This window comes from Aotus nancymaae, unplaced genomic scaffold (assembly GCF_030222135.1).
Source record: "Aotus nancymaae isolate 86718 unplaced genomic scaffold, 86718_ANA_hifiasm-v0.15.2.pri h1tg000089l, whole genome shotgun sequence".
Taxonomy (NCBI): domain Eukaryota; kingdom Metazoa; phylum Chordata; class Mammalia; order Primates; family Aotidae; genus Aotus; species Aotus nancymaae.
Window position 1 is genome coordinate 20924145 of NW_026988504.1, and position 17308 is coordinate 20941452.

At 48.6% G+C, this 17308-nt stretch overlaps 1 protein-coding gene across 7 annotated transcripts in view; it reads right to left on the reverse strand.

Annotated features, from left to right (window-relative positions):
• Nucleotides 1-6185: 6185 nt before the first annotated feature.
• Nucleotides 6186-17308, reverse strand: part of LOC105711376 (ADP-ribosylation factor 2-like) — a 33089-nt gene continuing 21966 nt past the window's right edge. Inside the window, exons 3-5 of one of the 7 annotated variants that reach the window (XR_010339801.1) lie at nt 12532-12686; nt 8095-8197; nt 6186-7126 (exon numbers count right to left, since the gene is read on the reverse strand). Coding sequence is in view for 2 of the 7 variants with exons in the window: in XM_064369357.1 (XP_064225427.1) it covers nt 6947-7126; nt 12532-12686; nt 16737-16771 (370 nt within the window). In the remaining 5 variants the exon portion in view is untranslated. The other 6 variants (XR_010339799.1, XM_064369357.1, XM_064369355.1 and 3 more) reach the window with 6 other exon arrangements.

A 17308-nucleotide genomic window follows, 5' to 3' on the forward strand; every position in this document is an offset into this window, starting at 1 on the left:
TGTCTTTTCTTTCTTAGGCTTATCACCTCATGGTTGCAGAATGGCTGCCACAGCTCCAAGCATCAAATCCTCACCCAACCACATTATGGTAGGAAAATGACAGCAGGACTTTTTGACATAATCAGGAAGAAAAAGCTCACTGGTTAAAATTATGTCACATGTCCTCTCTTAAACCAATCAATAGCTAAAAGAAAATGATATGATTGTGCTTTTATCTGACCAATTGCAGTTTATCTTGCTGAAACTGCAGGAGAGGCCCTTCTTCTCTAACAGTTCATCTTAACAAAATCAAAGGAGAAAGGGAGATTGGCTTGGGGCTGGAAAACAAACGGTGACATCCTTGTGTATTAGTCCTACTCTACAGCTAAGGAAGCAGATTTAGTTTTCAAATAAGTTGCTCAAGGTCATCCAGCTGCAAATTGGTAGCTCTAGGATTCAAGCCCAGCTTTGTCTGGCTGCAAAGCCCTTTCTACTCCATTGTCAGGGTCTTTGGACAAATTTACAGAGCTAAGTGCTATAGCACGATTAGAACTGTGGAAACTCCAGAGGGAGCTTCACCCTCACCCCAGGCACCTGGGCATTCCCTTTACACATACAAGCCTGTTGCACAGTTCCATCCTCCTTCCTCCTTTTGAATATTTCCAGTGCCTCTGGAGTAGCCATAGTGCCACAATTTATGGTGCATCACTGGGAAGCTCCCACTGCATAATGTATTTCAGCTTGAGAAGCATCTAGTCAGGGCTTCTGGGTCTGCAAAATGATTTAAAGCCCTGCCTCTCCCTCACCATAAATGCAGAAGCCTGTATACCACATTTCCCGGAAAATGGATATGTGTACCTGAGCCTGATAAATAGATAGTCCCCCATCTTCCCACCCCAGCCCTCTGCCTGCTCTTCTCCAGAAGAAACAGCCTCAGCTCTTTTAACTCAGCATATTTTACCCTCTTCCTACCACCTTTCTGGCTCCCAGAGAAGCATCCCAGGGATGCTTGCTTCTGTCCTGACGATCGGGTATTGCAGGCTCGTTCATCACGCTTACACGTGTCAATTTCAGGCACATGAGGTCAATCTGATAGCCAGAAAACACTGCTGTGGGTGGCTCCCACTTGACCTCCCTTCTCACCCTCCACTGGGCCTGGGAGTTCACTGGTGTTTCACACAGGACTGTCACAGGAACTGTGAAATGAGTTCCTACTGTTTTGCAGATGGTGTCTTCCTAGTGGAAAACACACACACACACAAACGCACCCTGGAAGGCTCGTGGTGACCACTCAAATCTCCTTCCCCTACTCAGCCCCACTCCACGCGGCTGGAGATGCCCTCCTATACTGACCAGAGGGCTGCAGCAGTCGCTACCCAGCCAGCCAGCCACTGCCCTATCCCTGTCCTGGAAGAAACACATGTTCCTGAGGATTGAGTTCCAGAAGCTCAAGGAAAACTCAAGGCTGATGCCGCCTGCAGACTGGGACTTGGAAAAGACGGAATGGTCAAAGAACTATAGAACATAGACGATGAAACTAGAGGGGAAAATCTTCAAGATCATCTAGGCTGCTGATTTTCAAACTAGTTTTTAGCCGCAGATCTTTGTTTTCCAAATGAGATGTTTACATAGAACTTTAAGATCTCAAATGAATACAAATGAGGCCACTCTAATAAAGCAGAGGTGGTGAACTCGGGGTCTACCTCGGCCTTCAGCGAATCCTCAGGCTCTGTGGAACATGGATAGAAAATCATTGCTGTCTAGTGTCTTCAATCTGAACAATGGGGAAATTAAGGCCCACAGAAGGGAAATGATTTGTATGCAAAATAGGCAGATCTGAGATGTTGGAAACTATTTGCCAAAACCAGAGGCCAAGAGTAAGGTCTCCAAAGCTAGAGTCTTGGGGAAAGGGAAAAGGGCAGGTCAGAGGGAGCCGGGGTTGGGAGCTCTGAAGCAGAGGACCGTGGTTGGCTACCTTGGACAGAACTTCAGTAGACGGCTCTGGGGCCTGGATGGAAGGTCGTACGCTCCTGAGGAGAGGCCAGGCTTTCATTGCTTCCCTCCCACACCAGGCCTTGGGGAGGCATTTCAGGGCAATCCTTCAACAGACTCAACACCTGTCAGCCACTTAACACACTGACTAAAATACCAGCTCCTCACTGAGAACAGCTCCAGAGTGAAAAGTTGATGGAAGCTGATCCAAGGCTAACTTAGAGGCTTCATTCTTGTGCCACTGTCGGCCCCAGCAAAGGCCCTGACTTGTTTGCAGAGGCAGAACAGGAGGCACTCATATTCCAGACGGAGCAGGACAGAGAGTCTGGGAACTGAGGAAGGGAAGGAATCCCTTCCCTGTCGTCCTCCCCCACAGCCTAACAAGACCTGGAGTCGTGCGGCTTCTGTTTTGTGCAAATGTGGAAGGGAAAGAACTAAGCAGAAACCCTCTAGCTTCAAGCCTTGGTTCTCCAGTGATCCCCAGACCAGCAGCATCAGTACCTGTTGGAAAATTGTTAGAAATGCCAATTCCAGGGCCCCACCCCAGCCCTGCTGATGTGGACTTCATCTCAGCACCCCACTTCCTGGGTCACTGCAGGAGCACTTGGGCTAAGGAGACTCTGGTGTGATGGAACCATTCGAGGCCAGGTTCTAAAGAGAACAGAAGAAACCTGCTGAAGATGACCCAGAGGGGGCTATTGTTAGAAAGAATAAGAAACCTATTTCGGCTGGGCGCAGTGGCTCACACCTGTAATCCCAGCACTTTGGGAGGCCAAGGCATGTGGATCACCTAAGGTCCAGGGTTCTAGACCAGCCTGGCCAACATAGTGAAACCCTGCCTCTACTAAAAATACAAAAAATTAGCCAGGCGTGGTGGCAGGCACCTGTAATCCCAGCTACTCGGGAGGCTGAGGCAGGAGGATTGCTTGAACCCAGGGGGCAGAGGTTTCAGTGAGCTGAGATCATGTCACTGCATTCCAGTCTGGATGGCAGAGTGAGACTTGGTCTCAAAAAAAAAAAAAAATTAAAAAGGTAAATGGTAAATTTTATTCTCCCACACAAATTCTCCTGGTGGAAGATTAAGGCTGGTCAACTTACAGATGGCTGTGAACTGAGAACAGGGGTCAGGGAGGAGACTCCTGCGAAGCCAGGCAAGAGCTGAGGCTCAACTGGGAAAGGCAAGGATTGTGATGGGGCCAGGCAGGCATGAAGAACAGAGAAGGAGAGAGGGTGTAAGTTCAGGGGCATCAGTAAGTCTATCTCAGGGTCTAAGACATTGGATGGAATACAGTCAAGAGATTAGACAGAGGAAGACAGCTCAGACTGCTGTGATGGTGCCGCTGCACTCCAGCCTGGGATGGCTCTGGGTTTGAAGGATTTTGAGAAACCAGACCACAATCCTAACCAAGCTAGTCTTGAAGCTTATGGTGGCTTTAGCTTCCGGGGCTGGCCACGGTGCTGGCCTGCACGGGGCCACAGCAGTGCTCGGTGGCTCTTTCAGGACACCTGCACACACTGAAAGTTGCTGTGCCTCTCTGAACCTCCCAGGTGTCTCCTGCACCTCCTGAGGCCTGAGCCACAGCCCTGGAGAGGCCTGAACCCCCTACCTCAGTTGCTAGACCTGAGGGGAAACCATGCGGCCTGGGTCATATAGGGAAATAGCCAGAAGAGCAGAGTGCATTTGAGTCCCAGGGAGCATGTGGACACACCCAGCTGAGCATTGGCTTGACTATTAATCTGAACCTCACCTGAGATCATATGGACAGTCAATGAAGGACTCCTGGCTGGATTCACCAAGCACCTACATACATGCTCAGGGGCCCTTTCTCTATAGTCTAGAAAAGCAAGCCCCCTCCTTTTGTGGGCTTTCGTTTCCTCCTGTATAAAATGAGGAGCTGGGGCCAGGTGCAGTGCCTGTAATCCCAGCACTTTGGGAGGCTGTGGCGGGACGATCGCTTGAGCCCAGGAATTTGAGACCAGCTTGGGAAACATAGTGAGACCCTGTCTCTACAAAAATTTAAAAAAAAAAAAAAAAAAAAAGCCGGGTATGGTGGCATGCACCTGTAGTCCCAGCTACTTGGGAGGCTGAGGTGGGAGGATCACTTGGGCCCAGGAGGTCGAGGCTGCAGTGGGCTGTGATCACGCCATCACTGCACTCCAGCCTGGAAAACAGAGTGAGACCCTGTGTCTAAAAAAAAAAAAAAGGGGGAGCTGGACTGAAATCTCCTGGGTCCTTCTGGCTCTGACCTTCTAGGACTTTTAGGAGGATCGTGACTTATGGGGAGGTAAAGGTGGGGAGGCCTCAGTAAGAATGGGACTGGGAGGAATAAACTGAAACTAAACGTGACAGGTGGCCTCTTGGTGAGGGAATTACGCAAGTCCCTTCCATTAGCGTGACCTAACGATTCTGTGAGTTAATCCGTAAATGCTATGTGCAGCCTGGCATATAGTAAGCTCTCAATCATTTTTAGCCGCTATTATTATTGTGATTATCAGCAGCCTAGATTTATAAACACTCTGCTTACCTAATCACTGGTACCCACAAATCTTCGAACGACCACATCATTGAATCAAGAATTGCTGAGTCGTTGAATCCGAACGCTGCTGGACCATCAAAAGTGAGTCTCTCCAAGTCACAGCATGGACCCATCGCCGAGTCGGCACAAAGTGCCCTGCCGAGCCATGCCTCTATCCATGTTGCCCTTGCTGCTTTTGGTGTCCTGCTAGATCTTTCCACAAGGCAGATTCCACTTGAAGGTCCAATCCATGGATGCACCGTGTGGACATGACTTCGTTTGACTCTCCCACCAACTCCATGAATAGTTGTTGCTACATAGTGCTAATAAGGAAACTGAGATCCTCAGAAGTCACACAGCCTGGCGTTTCATGCTAAGGCCCACGGGGGCTGTCCAGCTTCCAGAATGAGCTGAGCTAACCTTTCCCACGGTGCGGCCCGGTTCTTTGTTTTACCTTCACGTGTAGCACACATCACAGCATCCGGTAATTTCCCTGGGTGCCTGTCTGTTTTCCCAGTCCCTAGACTAGGAGCGCCATCCAGGCTGACAAGGGTTCTGTCTGATCTTCTTCAGGTCCCCCACAAGTGCCAGGCTCACCAGGGGTGCCAACAGGTACTTTGAATGGGATCATCCATAGAAGGGTCTTGACCACTGGCCAGGGAGCATGGGGACAAACCTTGTGAGGGTAACGACATCCTGGGATTTGAGTGTCCATCCTCCTTTGGGTTCCCAGCCCACCCCAAAACTGGAGGTGGCCTGCATTCCCCACTCTCGCAGCGGCCCTGCTGGAATCATGTGCTGACCCCTTTTCCTGTCCTAGCATGGTCTACCAGGATGGTTTCTGTTGTGGGTCCCGAACCCATTGGAGAGCAGGTTGAAGCTCGGGCCCTCTTCCCAGAAAAAAGATTCTAAACCTGGCCACATGAGATTCTTTTTTCACACCCATAAAGCTTTGCATATAATATCAACAGATTTCTTTGTCTAGAGACAGAGTCTCGCTCTGCTGCCCAGGCTGGAGTGCAGTAGCCTAATCTTGGCTCACTGTAGCCTCAAATTCCTGGGCTCAATAGATCCTCCTGCCTCAGCCTCTCAAGTTGCTGAAACTTCAAGCTCAGGCCACCATGCCTGGCTAATTTTTTTTAAAAAAATGTGTGGAGATGGGGGTCTCACTATGTTGACCAGGCTGGTTTTAAACTCTTAGCCTCAAGCAATCTTTCCACCTTGGCCTGCCAAAGTACTGGGGTTACAGGTGTGAGCCACCACACCTTGTCTAATATCAATGGATTTTAAAGTTCATCAATGGAGTACCTAAATTGCACCCCAAATTAGAGAAAAGCTCGGGGCTTGGGAAGCAACTAGTATAAATAACAGAGATAGGGCACTGAGCTCTCTGGGTGGAAATAGGGGTCACAGTGAACTTCAGAGGGAAGCCAAAACCATCCCTCCCTAAACCTTCCATCCCTCCCTAAACCTTCTTGGGCCATCCTCGCATCTCCCCCACCTTTTCCTGGGCCCACCTTCTCTGACCGAGAAAGCCTCTGCTCGCCTTCCCCAGTATGGCTATACCACAGAGGCTTGTCTAATGTGTGAGCTGTTTTGTATTTGCTTCATTAGAAAGCCTTTTAAGATGCATTTTCAGGTCTGTGTTCAGTACAGTGTGTCTCCAAAGAAAAATTTTCAGACAAATCACCTTAAGAAATTTGTTTTTATTCCTTCCCACCCAGCATTGCAGTACAAACCATGGGAGAATGCATAAACCATAAAGCAAATCTGGGGCACTAAGGCCCCCAACCTGCCTAATTATCTCCACCACATGTAACTGGCGGGGACCCCTGGCTATCACCTGCACAGCTAGACCAGAAGATAGACTGTGAGATATCAGTAACCCCTTCCCACGCCCAGACCCAGGTTGGCCTTGACCACAGTCATGAAACTAGCCCTTCACAGGGGTCTTGTCTCAGTTTTACAGATGAGTAAAAAGGCTCAAGGAGATGAAGGAGACCCAGAGGGTCCCTGGCAAGGCCTGGTCATCAGGCAAGGTGAAGAGGGCCTCAGAAACCACTGCAGGTGCGTAATTTTCTGCCAGTTAGACATTCTAAGAGAAAAGAAAACACTCAAAGATTGTAGATAGGACTTAGCATTGGTCTGGAGCTTTCTAGATGCTATAGTTCAATCAGCTCAAAAAGGCCCAGACAAGGCCGGGTACAATTGTGGGGACAGGGCTGGCGGCTGGGCTCCAGACCAAGTGTCCAAGTGCAGGGCTGCTGACTCTGAGTGGTGACATTTGACTCCAGTCCCACAAGAGGGGTGATATGTCTGGTAGAGGGGTGGCAGGAAACAGCTGAGCCCTCCACTCCAACACAGGCTTCCGAGGTCTCTGGGCAGTTTCTGCGGGAACAATTCCTTTTAGAAGTGAGACAGAGAGCAGCATGGATTTCTCCTCTGAGCACACGGGCCAGTCATCCACAGAAGACCACCTGTGTCCTCAGATCAGATGTGGACCTGCTTCCCATCTGGTTTTCTGTGCCCCTCCTACTCTTCCTCTGCCTTGATGGTACCTGCACAGACTCAGGGGCTCCTTGAGTCAGACGTGCTGCCTCCCGACGCCTTGCACATGGTGGGCTTTCAATACATTTTTGCTGAGTTAGAGATTTGGGGGGAAAATCATGAGCAAGATGTAGAATCTGGAAGAGCAAGTCTGTTAGGGGAAGATGCATTGAAATCTACTGGCTCCAAAGGAATATGGTTCTGTCCTAGACAGGGGAGGCTTTGTTGGGAAGCTAATGAGCTTGTGCTTAAGGCCCACTACTCGCAATGTCCCCTTCCTAGGCCCCGTATCTAATTTGGCATCCACAATTTTGTATTATTTTTCTTATACAAAGCACCCAAAATCATATAAGCTTCAGGTTTCACAAAACCTAGATCTGTCCCTGGTCCTGACACTCTTTAGCTTTGCAAACTCTGAGCCCCTCAACCCACTTAAGGGTAGAATCCCGGAATTAGATGGGATCTCAAAAGAGTATCTGGTCCATCCCTCAAGCGGGTACTATAGATCCATCAACTCCCAGGAACTTCTTTTTTTGAGATCTGTAAGGATAGATATCACCTTGTCTTAGTCCATTTGCTGTTACAACAGAATGCCAGGTGTTGGGTAATTTATAAACGATAGAAGTTTATTTGGTTCACAGTTCTGGAGGCTGGGAAGTCTGAGATTAGGGAACTGCATTAAGTGAGGGCCTTTTTGCTGCATTATAACAAACAGAGTATGGCCAGGTGCGGTGGCTCACGCCTGTAATCCCAGCGCTTTACTGGGAGGCTGAGTCGGGCAGATCACTTGAGGTCAGGAGTTCGAGACCAGCCTGGCCAATATGGTGAAACCCCGCCTCTACTAAAAATACAAAAATAAGCCAGGCGTGTTGATGGGCACCTATAATTCCAGCTACTCGGAAGGCTAAGCCAGGAGAGTTGCTTGACCTGGAAGGCAGAGGTTGCAGTGAGCCGAGATCGCACCACTGCACTCCAGCCTGGCAACAGAGCGAGACACCATCTCAAAAAACAACAACAAAATTAGCCAGGTGTGGTAGTGCATGCCTGTAATCCCAGGTACCTGGGAGTCTGAGGCAGGAGAATCACTTGAATCCAGGAGGCAAAGGTTGTGGTGAGCTGAGATCGCGCCATTGCACTTCAGCCTGGGCAACAAGAGTGAAATTCTGTTAAAAAAAAAAAAAGTCTATAATTCCACATCTCAAACTCGGCTGCTTGAGCACATGGATTTATTGTTGCTTGTTTCTGAAACCCCACCTAAAATGAGAGTTAAGGAATTTTAAATGGTATAAGCCCACAAGAACAAAAAGAATAATGGAAAAAACAGAAGAAGGCAAAAGATGCCAATACGTTTTCAGAAACTGGGAAGCAGGTGGATAAATCCCAAGCACTGAGGAATCTGAAGACCTTGTGTCTACATGGGCAGATGCTGGTGAGAACGAAGCCAACTCAAGCTGCAGCATCTTGGCAAGGCCTGGGAACAGCAGGCACCAGGTACTGCAAGGGATCAGGATGAGATGTAGAATGCAAAACTGAACAATTGGTTCAAGATCTATGTAAGAGGTTGGGCATGGCAGCTCATGCCTATAATCCCCGTACTTTGGGAGGTCAAGGATCACCTGAGGTCAGGAGTTCAAGATCAGCCTGGCCAACATGGTGAAACCCTTCTCTACTAAAAATACAAAAATTAGCTGGGCTTGATGGAACACGTGTATAATCCTAGCTACTGGGAAGGCTGAGGCAGGAGAATCGCTTGAACTCTGGAGGCAGAGGTTACAATGAGCCAAGATTGCACCAATACACTACAGTCTGGGTGACAGAGAAAGACTCCATATCATATATATATATATATATATATATATCTCCATATAAGAGGCAGTTGGTCATTCCAAGTTCTCACCCCCATTCAATACAGCCAGGTGACAGGGTAGCGGTACCCTTCAGGAGGATTTTTTCTGTAAAGAAATTGAGGGTCTAAGCCTACATTAGCAGGAACAGTGAAAGGAGAGGCGCTAGAGTGAAAACAAGAATATTAAATAAAGTCCATCTACTGAATGGCTGTACTCCCAGCCCCTGCCGCTGCACATCTCCAGGGATATTGGTAACCAGAGCTGCATGACCCTATCCCACCCGCAACCCCCACTCACCCACCATCATCCAGATAGGAGGAAGAGGTTGGTGGATCCTTCTCTGGAGAAGCTGATTGGCCCCTAGCGGAAACTCACTACCACTGACATTTCGGGATCCCCATAATGACCAGGATCTATGACTTCTCTAGTGAAGCTCATCAATTGACAAGTAACACCCATGCACACAGAGTGTCCAGCTGGCTTTGTAACATTTCACAGTTATGTATCAATGAACTGTGAAGAACAATGAAGAACTTGAGGAAAGTCTCCAGTATGAAAGGCCGGAACTAAAACCAGTGGACCAAGAAAGAGAGGAACGCGGAGGAAAGAAAATGTTAAAGAAAGTCATTCATATTTTTATTTTATTTTATTTTACTTTTGTTTTGTTTTTGAGACAGAGTCTCACTCTGTTGCCCAGGCTGGAGCGCAGTGATCTCGGCTCACTATAACCTCTGCCTCTCAGGTTCAAGTGATTCTCATGCCTTGGCCTCCCAAGTAGCTGGAATTACAGGTGCACACCACCACACCTGGCCAATTTTTCTATTTTTAGTAGAGACAAGGTTTTGCATGTTGACCAGGCTGGTCTCTAACTCCTGACCTCAAGTGATCCACCTGCCTTGGCCTCCCAAAGCGCTAAGATTACAGGTGTGAGCTGCCATGCCTGGTCACATTCATATTTTTAAAAAGATAACAGGAGGCTTGTCACAGTGGCTAATGCCTGTAATCTCCACACTTTGGGAGGCTGAGGAGGGCAGATCACTTGTGGTCAGGAGTTCGAGACCAGCCTGGCCAACGTGTGAAACCCTGTCTCTACTAAAAATACAAAAATTAGCCAGGCATGGTGGTGGATGCCTGTAATCTCACTACTTGGGAGACTGAGGCAGGAGAATCATTTGAATCTAGGAGGCGGAGGTTACAGTGAGCCAAGATTGCACCACTGCACTCCAGGCTGGGCAACAGAGCAGGATTCTGTTTCACACATACACACACACAAAACAAGAGCAGAGGAGACATTTCACCCATGATATCAGAACAAAAAACTAAACACAAAGGAATAATCCAAACTGGATTGTGGTGATAGTTACAGACCTCTGTAAATTTACTAAAAATAATTTAGTTAAAATTTAATAAAAATCAATTAAATTTACTGATTTACTAAAAACCAATTGGACACTTAAAATGAGTGAATTTGAGTATATAAACTGTACTTCCAATAGAACTTTTTAAAAGAAAAAACAGAATAATCAGAAAAATAGTGCAAACTACTGAAAATTGATCACATAAATAAAAATAGTCAACAGAGGATTTGGAAGACAAGGTCAAGGAAATCTTTCTAGCAGTGGGAAAAAAATAAAGGTATGGAAAATCAGAGAGAAAATAGCAAAACAGAAGATGCGTCTAGGAGGTCCAGCAAAAGAAATAAGGAGAAGAGGAAACGAGGGTGAGTCCATCATCAAAGAAATAATACAAAATTACTTCCCAGGACTGAATGACCCGCGTCTGCAGAGTTTACAAGCCCATTGTACACCCAACACAATGAATGAAGAAAAGGCCCATGCTAATTTCATAATTATGTATAGGAAGATAAACTCTTAAAATTTAAACTGGGCTTGGTGGCTCATGCCTGTAATCCCAGCGATTTGGGATGCCAATGCAGGCAGATCACTTGAGATCAGGAGTTCGAGACCAGCCTGTCCAACATGGTGAAACCCCGTCTCTGCTAAAAATACAAAAATTAGCTGGGTGTGGTGGCGTGTGCCTGTAATCCCGGCTACTCAGGAGGCTGAGGCACAAGAATTGCTCGAGCCTGAGAGGCAGAAGTTGCAGTGAGCTGAGATCGCACCACTGGACTCCAGCCTAGGTGACAGAGTAAGACTCCATCTATAACAAAACAAAACAAAACAAAACTTAAAAGTATCCAGAGGGAAAAAGATTCTAAAAAAAGATCAAGACTAAGAATGGCATTGACTTCTCATTGGCAACTTCTTATTCTAAAAGTCAGAAAACGATAGAGAAATATATTCAAAATTGCTCTCTTACAATGTAAAAGTAACAAAAGACAAACATTAATTTTACAAAGCGCGTTCTTCTTAAGATCGAAATGTGTGTGTGTAGGGCCGGGGCTCTACGCTCATCTCTCCCCACTCTCTTTCTCTCTCTTTCTGCATCATTACCTCTGTGTCCTACTCTCCTTCCTTCCCATTCTGCCTCTTCTGCGCTCTCTTCCTGTACTGGCCATCACATAGAACTTAAGGAATTCTTTCTAATAATCTCCTTCATTTTAAAAATCATTTTATGTTCTTTGTTCTCCATTTTAAAAGCAAACAAGCGGAACACTTCACTTCTGCATTGAAAAATCGAAATTAAATCGCTTATTCCCCCCGCCCTCCTACTCTGTGGCTTTTGAGGCATCTTGCTGGGTTTCTGCCTGGGAAGCCCTGCCTCTGCGGGGGCAGTTCAGGTTTTTTGAGTGTCTTCAGTTGGGAACAAGAGGCTCTGCTACCTCTAAGCTCAAACCCATCCTGTATATTTAGGGACAATTCCAAACTTGTCTCTCCTACTTTATTAGGAAAAAAAGAGTTGAGATCTTTGGTCCTCAACAGGAAAAGACCTCCTCATTCTAGATCCTTCTATCCAGCAGGCCTTCCAAACCCCAACCCCTCACTAAAGCAGGTCAGTCACTCTAGGCCAGGCTTCCAGCAGGGGTGGGAGGCTGTTCCATGTCACGACTTGTGCAGAGGTGAATGGCGACGTCAGTAATGACAATGCATTCCTCAGCACATGTTTGCGGAGTGCCAACTCTCTGCTCAGCCCTGCAAAGAAAGCTGAGACTTGGCTGTTCTTGGCCTCAAGGTCTGGGGTAAGGAGAAAAGACACCTAAACAAAGAATGACCACCCAGGGTGACAGTAAAACACGTCCAGGACATCAGGGCCACTCGGGGAGATAGAGACGCCCACACTCCGGAGCACTGCAGGCTCCCAGAGCTTCTTGGGGACTGAGGCTTGGGGACATCTGGGACACTCAGATGGAGAAGGCCTGATCCAGGGGAGGGCAGGCTGGGCAGAGGGAGCAGCCGCGCCAAGGCACAGAGGTGTGTAGGAACATTTCCGTGTGACTCTGGGGATGTGTGGCATGATTGAGGAGTGGGCAGATAGCCTGACTTTCCCCCCGAAGCTTCCCAAGCTCTCACGATATCTATCACCCTGCCTGGGCAAAGGCAGCAGTGTCTGGTTCAGCACAATCCAGTGGAGACCTGTGAGTGACGGCCCTGTCATTAGCAGGGCAGAGGGGCACTGTCCATGGATGAGGTTTGGATGTGACAGCTAAGCTGTCAGCCAGCGGCCCCATTCCCTCCCAGCCAGACTCTCACCTCTGCTGCCCCCGTCTTGTCTCGGGAAGGATGATCTCCCTCCTGCTGAATCACAGGGCTCTTCCTGCAGCCTGAGGGCGATGGCAGCTCTGTCTTCTGTGGGGGCTGGGCAGGATCCATCTTCAGGACCTGGGTGTCTCCAGATTCTGGCTCCCCTGTGACGATGGTGAAGCCCACAGCATCATGGACTAACTGCTGTTCTTCCTAGCTGTGGGCGCTCAGAGAGTCCTGTGCAAGGCTCACTGTTTATTCCATCTTTGTATGCGTCTCTCCCCGCACCCTCCCCCTCCCAGCACCTGGCACAGGGCAGGCACTTCATCCGTGTTTGTTAAATAGTGTGCTAAGAAAGGGAAGAGGAAAGCGAGAGAGACAGGGAGACAGAGAAGCGAGATGATTTTTTAATGGGAGGAAAAGAGACCAGGTATTGGGGCACCTAGGGCAGCAGGCACACAGACGTGACCCCAAGACCTGGAACCGATACACAGTTGGCCACAGAGATGACAACAGCCCCAGATAACACCTGTGGGGCACGTGTTAAACTCTGGGCGCTGTTGCCATCTCCTTATAAGCATGAACTTGGCCAACTCTCACAGCTCCATTTTGCAGTCCAGAAAACCTAGGCAAAGTGGGGCTAAGTCACTTGCCCAAGGTCACAGAGCTAATGCATGGACCCAGGCAGCCTGGCCTCAGAACCTGCACTTTTTTCTTTTTCTTTTTTTCCAGTCTCACTCTGGCTGGAGTGCAGGAGTGCAGTGCCGCAATCTCAGTTCCCTGCAACCTCCACCTCCTGGGTTCAAGCAATTCTCCTGCCTCAGCCTCCCGAGTAGCAGGGATTACAGGTGTGTACCACTGCACCCGGCTAATTTTTTAGTAGAGATGGGGTTTCACCATGTTGGCCAGGCCACGCAGTGTGACAGATTATCATGGCCACCGCAGGGAGCAGTCTTCATGGGATCCAGAGGAGACAGTACCCCCAGGGTACAAGATCACTGACCGGGAGGGAAGGGCGGTCCCCCCAGGGTACAAGATCACTGACCGGGAGGGAAGGGCGATCCCCCCAGGGTACAAGATCACTGACCGGGAGGGAAGGGCGGTCCCCCAGGGTACAAGATCACTGACCGGGAGGGAAGGGCGGTCCCCCCAGGGTACAAGATCACTGACCGGGAGGGAAGGGCGGTCCCTACTCCCTGGCGATTTGCTCAGTGCAGGCTCTGGGCCCTGGTCAGTACTGGCTTCCTGGAGATGATCCTGCGTTCACTCACTGGCCGCTGCAGTGTGCTAGCTGGAAAATTGCTGATGAGATGATGGTCTCGAGGAGGACTTCTTTGACCTACAGTGCCAACTGCAGTTAAAGAAGCCCAGTTCCTAAAGCCTTTGACACTATCTCTTTTTGTTGCAGAAACAGCTGGCCAGATGGTCAGCTTGCTTTGCCAGGTGCCCAGATCCCTGCCAGCATGGCTGCCTGAAAAGGTCAGCAGAATAAAGATGGGTTTCCACAGCAGCTTTCGAGGGGTACCAAGAAGCCTTCCTCTGCAGAACCCACCGTCTCTTCTCTGACACGTCTTTCCCTCCCTAGCTCTCCTTGTTGTCTCCTCCTTGGGCTGCTACCTCCTTCCTCAATGTCTGCTCCTGATCTAATAGTCATCACTATTCGAATATCCCTGTGTGCCAGGCACTATATCAAGCCTATTGCACGACTCGTCTCATTGAATCCTCACCACTGCATCCTATAAAGCAGGTATCATCTCTTATTTTTATAGGCAGGGAAGGGAGGCTTAGGGTATTGCTTAACAAGCCCCTGGTCACACACATGCTAAATGGTGGAGCTTGGATTACAAACTGGATGTGTTGGCGCTAAAGCCCAGCTCTTTAGCCTGGTCTGTGAAGGCAGGCCTTTGCCTTCTGAGCTCCACATAGAGGTTTTAGGGTCTTCTTTCTTTTAGCATTGGCTTAGATCCTTTTTTAGCCTACCTACCTTTATCTTGGATGGGAAACTAAGTCAGAACAAGGGTGTTTCCAAGAGTGGAGCTGGCAGCCTCTGTCACAGGTGGATGGGAGCGCAAAGTCATCATCTGCATGTAATACTAAAATGCTCCACAGGGATTAAACACACTGCCTGCTGCAGTGGTTCCCACGGGGCCCAGCGGGGACCGGGTGGCTTAATTTGAGGAGGTACAAATGTGATGGGGGGACCTTTTGTGAGGGATACACATCTAGGATGTGCAGGTAAGGGAAATCCATACTGGACCCACCTAAAGTGCCAGACACGCCCACGTCTAGTCTGGCTTGACTAGACTAGGACACGTTCAATCCAGCTGCCCTGATTTATTGCTGGCTGCATTCTCTGAGCCACAGCGCCATCTGCAGGGCAGCCCCGCATGAGCAGGGGCAGCAGGGGGCATCGGGAGGCAGGGGTGGGTCCTTGGGCCAGTTTCAAGAGCCTGTGATCGTCATCAGCATTAAGGTAAAGGTTGTGGGCAACAAAGCTGGCACCGACTGCAGTCCTTTCAAGCTTAGGGCAGGCATACGGGCACCACCCCTTTCAACAACCAACCTCCTGAAGCGATTTGGGCAGATAATATCATGTCCATTTTACAGACGAAGAAACTGGAACTCAGAAAGCCATAGTCACCTCCCAGCGGTGGAGCCAGGCAGGATTTCAGCTCAGGCTCTTAGACAAAAAACTCTGGGCTCTACATCTGCCTCTCCTGATGCAGAAGAAAGAGAAGAAGCGTGGAGGGTGAAGGATGAGGCGAAAAGCCGCTGGTTGGACGGATGGAGAGCCAGGATTCGTGACTTGATTCTGTCGCACTGTCTCCACTGCCAAGCCCAACTCACCCCAGCCAGGAAGAGCAAACATTCTCAGACACAACATCCTCCTGGGTCTGTCACCGGGCTGACAGAGAGAAAATCGAGCTGCTTACAGGAGACTGTCAGGGTGGGCTGGGGCAGAGTTTTTAAATGTCTCAATAACCAGGGAGATAATTGAGGACATCATATTTTTCATTCTTTTCCGTGCCTGTCTCAGCAGCAAGCACTTGTCAGCCAGATCCTGGAGGCCCAAGGCTGTCTACCCTGACAAAAAGGAGACATTCAAGTTGTCTAAATTCACCAATTTTTCTGAAATTTGAAATCTGCAATTTCCCGATCCGTGTTCTGTTGTTAAGTGGCTGTCCAAATTTCTGAGCTCATGTTTAAGAGTTGCCGTTAAAGAAGGAAGCCATCCAATCAGGTTTACATTGGTGGTTCAATTACAGACATATGAGGTAGTCGCTCAGAAGTGGCTCACAGCAAATTTATTCCTGGGACAACCTTCTTTTACCACCCAACTTAAATCTCCCAGGAATTTGTTCCAAGAATAGAAGCTAACTGCTATAATATCCCGAGCTAATTGCAATATTATCCTGATTGGAGCCTAATTAGAAGGGAGAGCTGCCTCGCTAGCCAACACCGCCTCTCCTACACAGAGCCATCAGAGATAGATTCTCTTGTTCTAGATAACTGTGTTATTTATCTACACTGCTGCTCTTTCTTGCTAATTTACCACTTTTATATATTTGTGCTCCCTAATTAGTCAACACGTATTTATTAAACACCTACTGCATGCTCATCGCTAGATGTTTGCTTCTGGTTCCAAAGAGAAATACATGCTTCTTTGGGGTGCTGGTCTCTTTTGGGGTCTTCAGTCAGATGAACGAGTAACATATATGGAGCAGGTGCTCATGCCTGCAATCCCAGCACTTTAAGAGGCCAAGGTGGGCAGATTGCTAGAGCCCAGGAGTTCAAGACCAGCCTGGGTAACATAGTGAAACCTCACCTCCACTAAAAATACAAAAATTAGCTGAGCATGGTGGCGTGCACCTGTCATCCCAGCTACTTGGGAGGCTGAGGTGGGAGGACAACCTGAGCTCGGAAAGTCAAGCCAAGCCTGCAGTGAGCCAAGATGGCACCACTGCACTCCAGCCTGGACAATGAAAATAAGACCTTGTCTGAAAAAATAAAATAATATATATGCAGCAGTATTTGTACATAAAACACATGCCTGGAAACCCACACATCTGGGATATCTGCACATGCCTTGTGGAGAATTTCTAGGGTCAGTTAGAAGGAAAAAGAAACATAAATTATATTCTTCTGGAACTCTTCTCTACATCACCCAGCTGAGAAGCATAAGGAGAATGCTTTCATTTCCTTCATTAACTCACCAAACATTTGCCGAACATCGACCCTGTGCTTGGCCCTGGAAGAGAATTTTGAAAAAAAAAAAAAAAGTCCCTTATCTCAGATGTGACAACACAGTGGAGAGGCTATACCCAATTTTTTTAATGCAAATCACAGAGCAAAGGCAACATTCAGGGAGGAAATTTGGCTCTTGGGAAATGGTCAGAAAAGCTCATTCTGCTAAGAGAAGAGCATCTTGTAAAGTTTTCCCCTGCTTGTTGCCCCACGTAGCTCGCTGCAGGTCGAGGAAGCAAGGAGGGAGCCACTCCTGTGGACTCGATCTCACCCTCACTGGTGAAAACAGAAATGATGGGTTGGCATTGCTCACGGCTCTCCCCAGAACGGCTCCCTCCTCTCCACTTCCAGACACATGCCCAGGCTTCCCAGACTTCACCTTTAGACCTTTTCCCACTCCACCCCCCACACCCAGGGCCCGATGCCTAGCCCACCTCTCCCCCTTCGCCCTTTGCATCCTTGCGTGGTCACATTTTGGCTTCTCTCTTTCCATCCGTGGCTGTCAGTTACCCTGAGTCAAGGCCTTGCATCATCTTGCTCA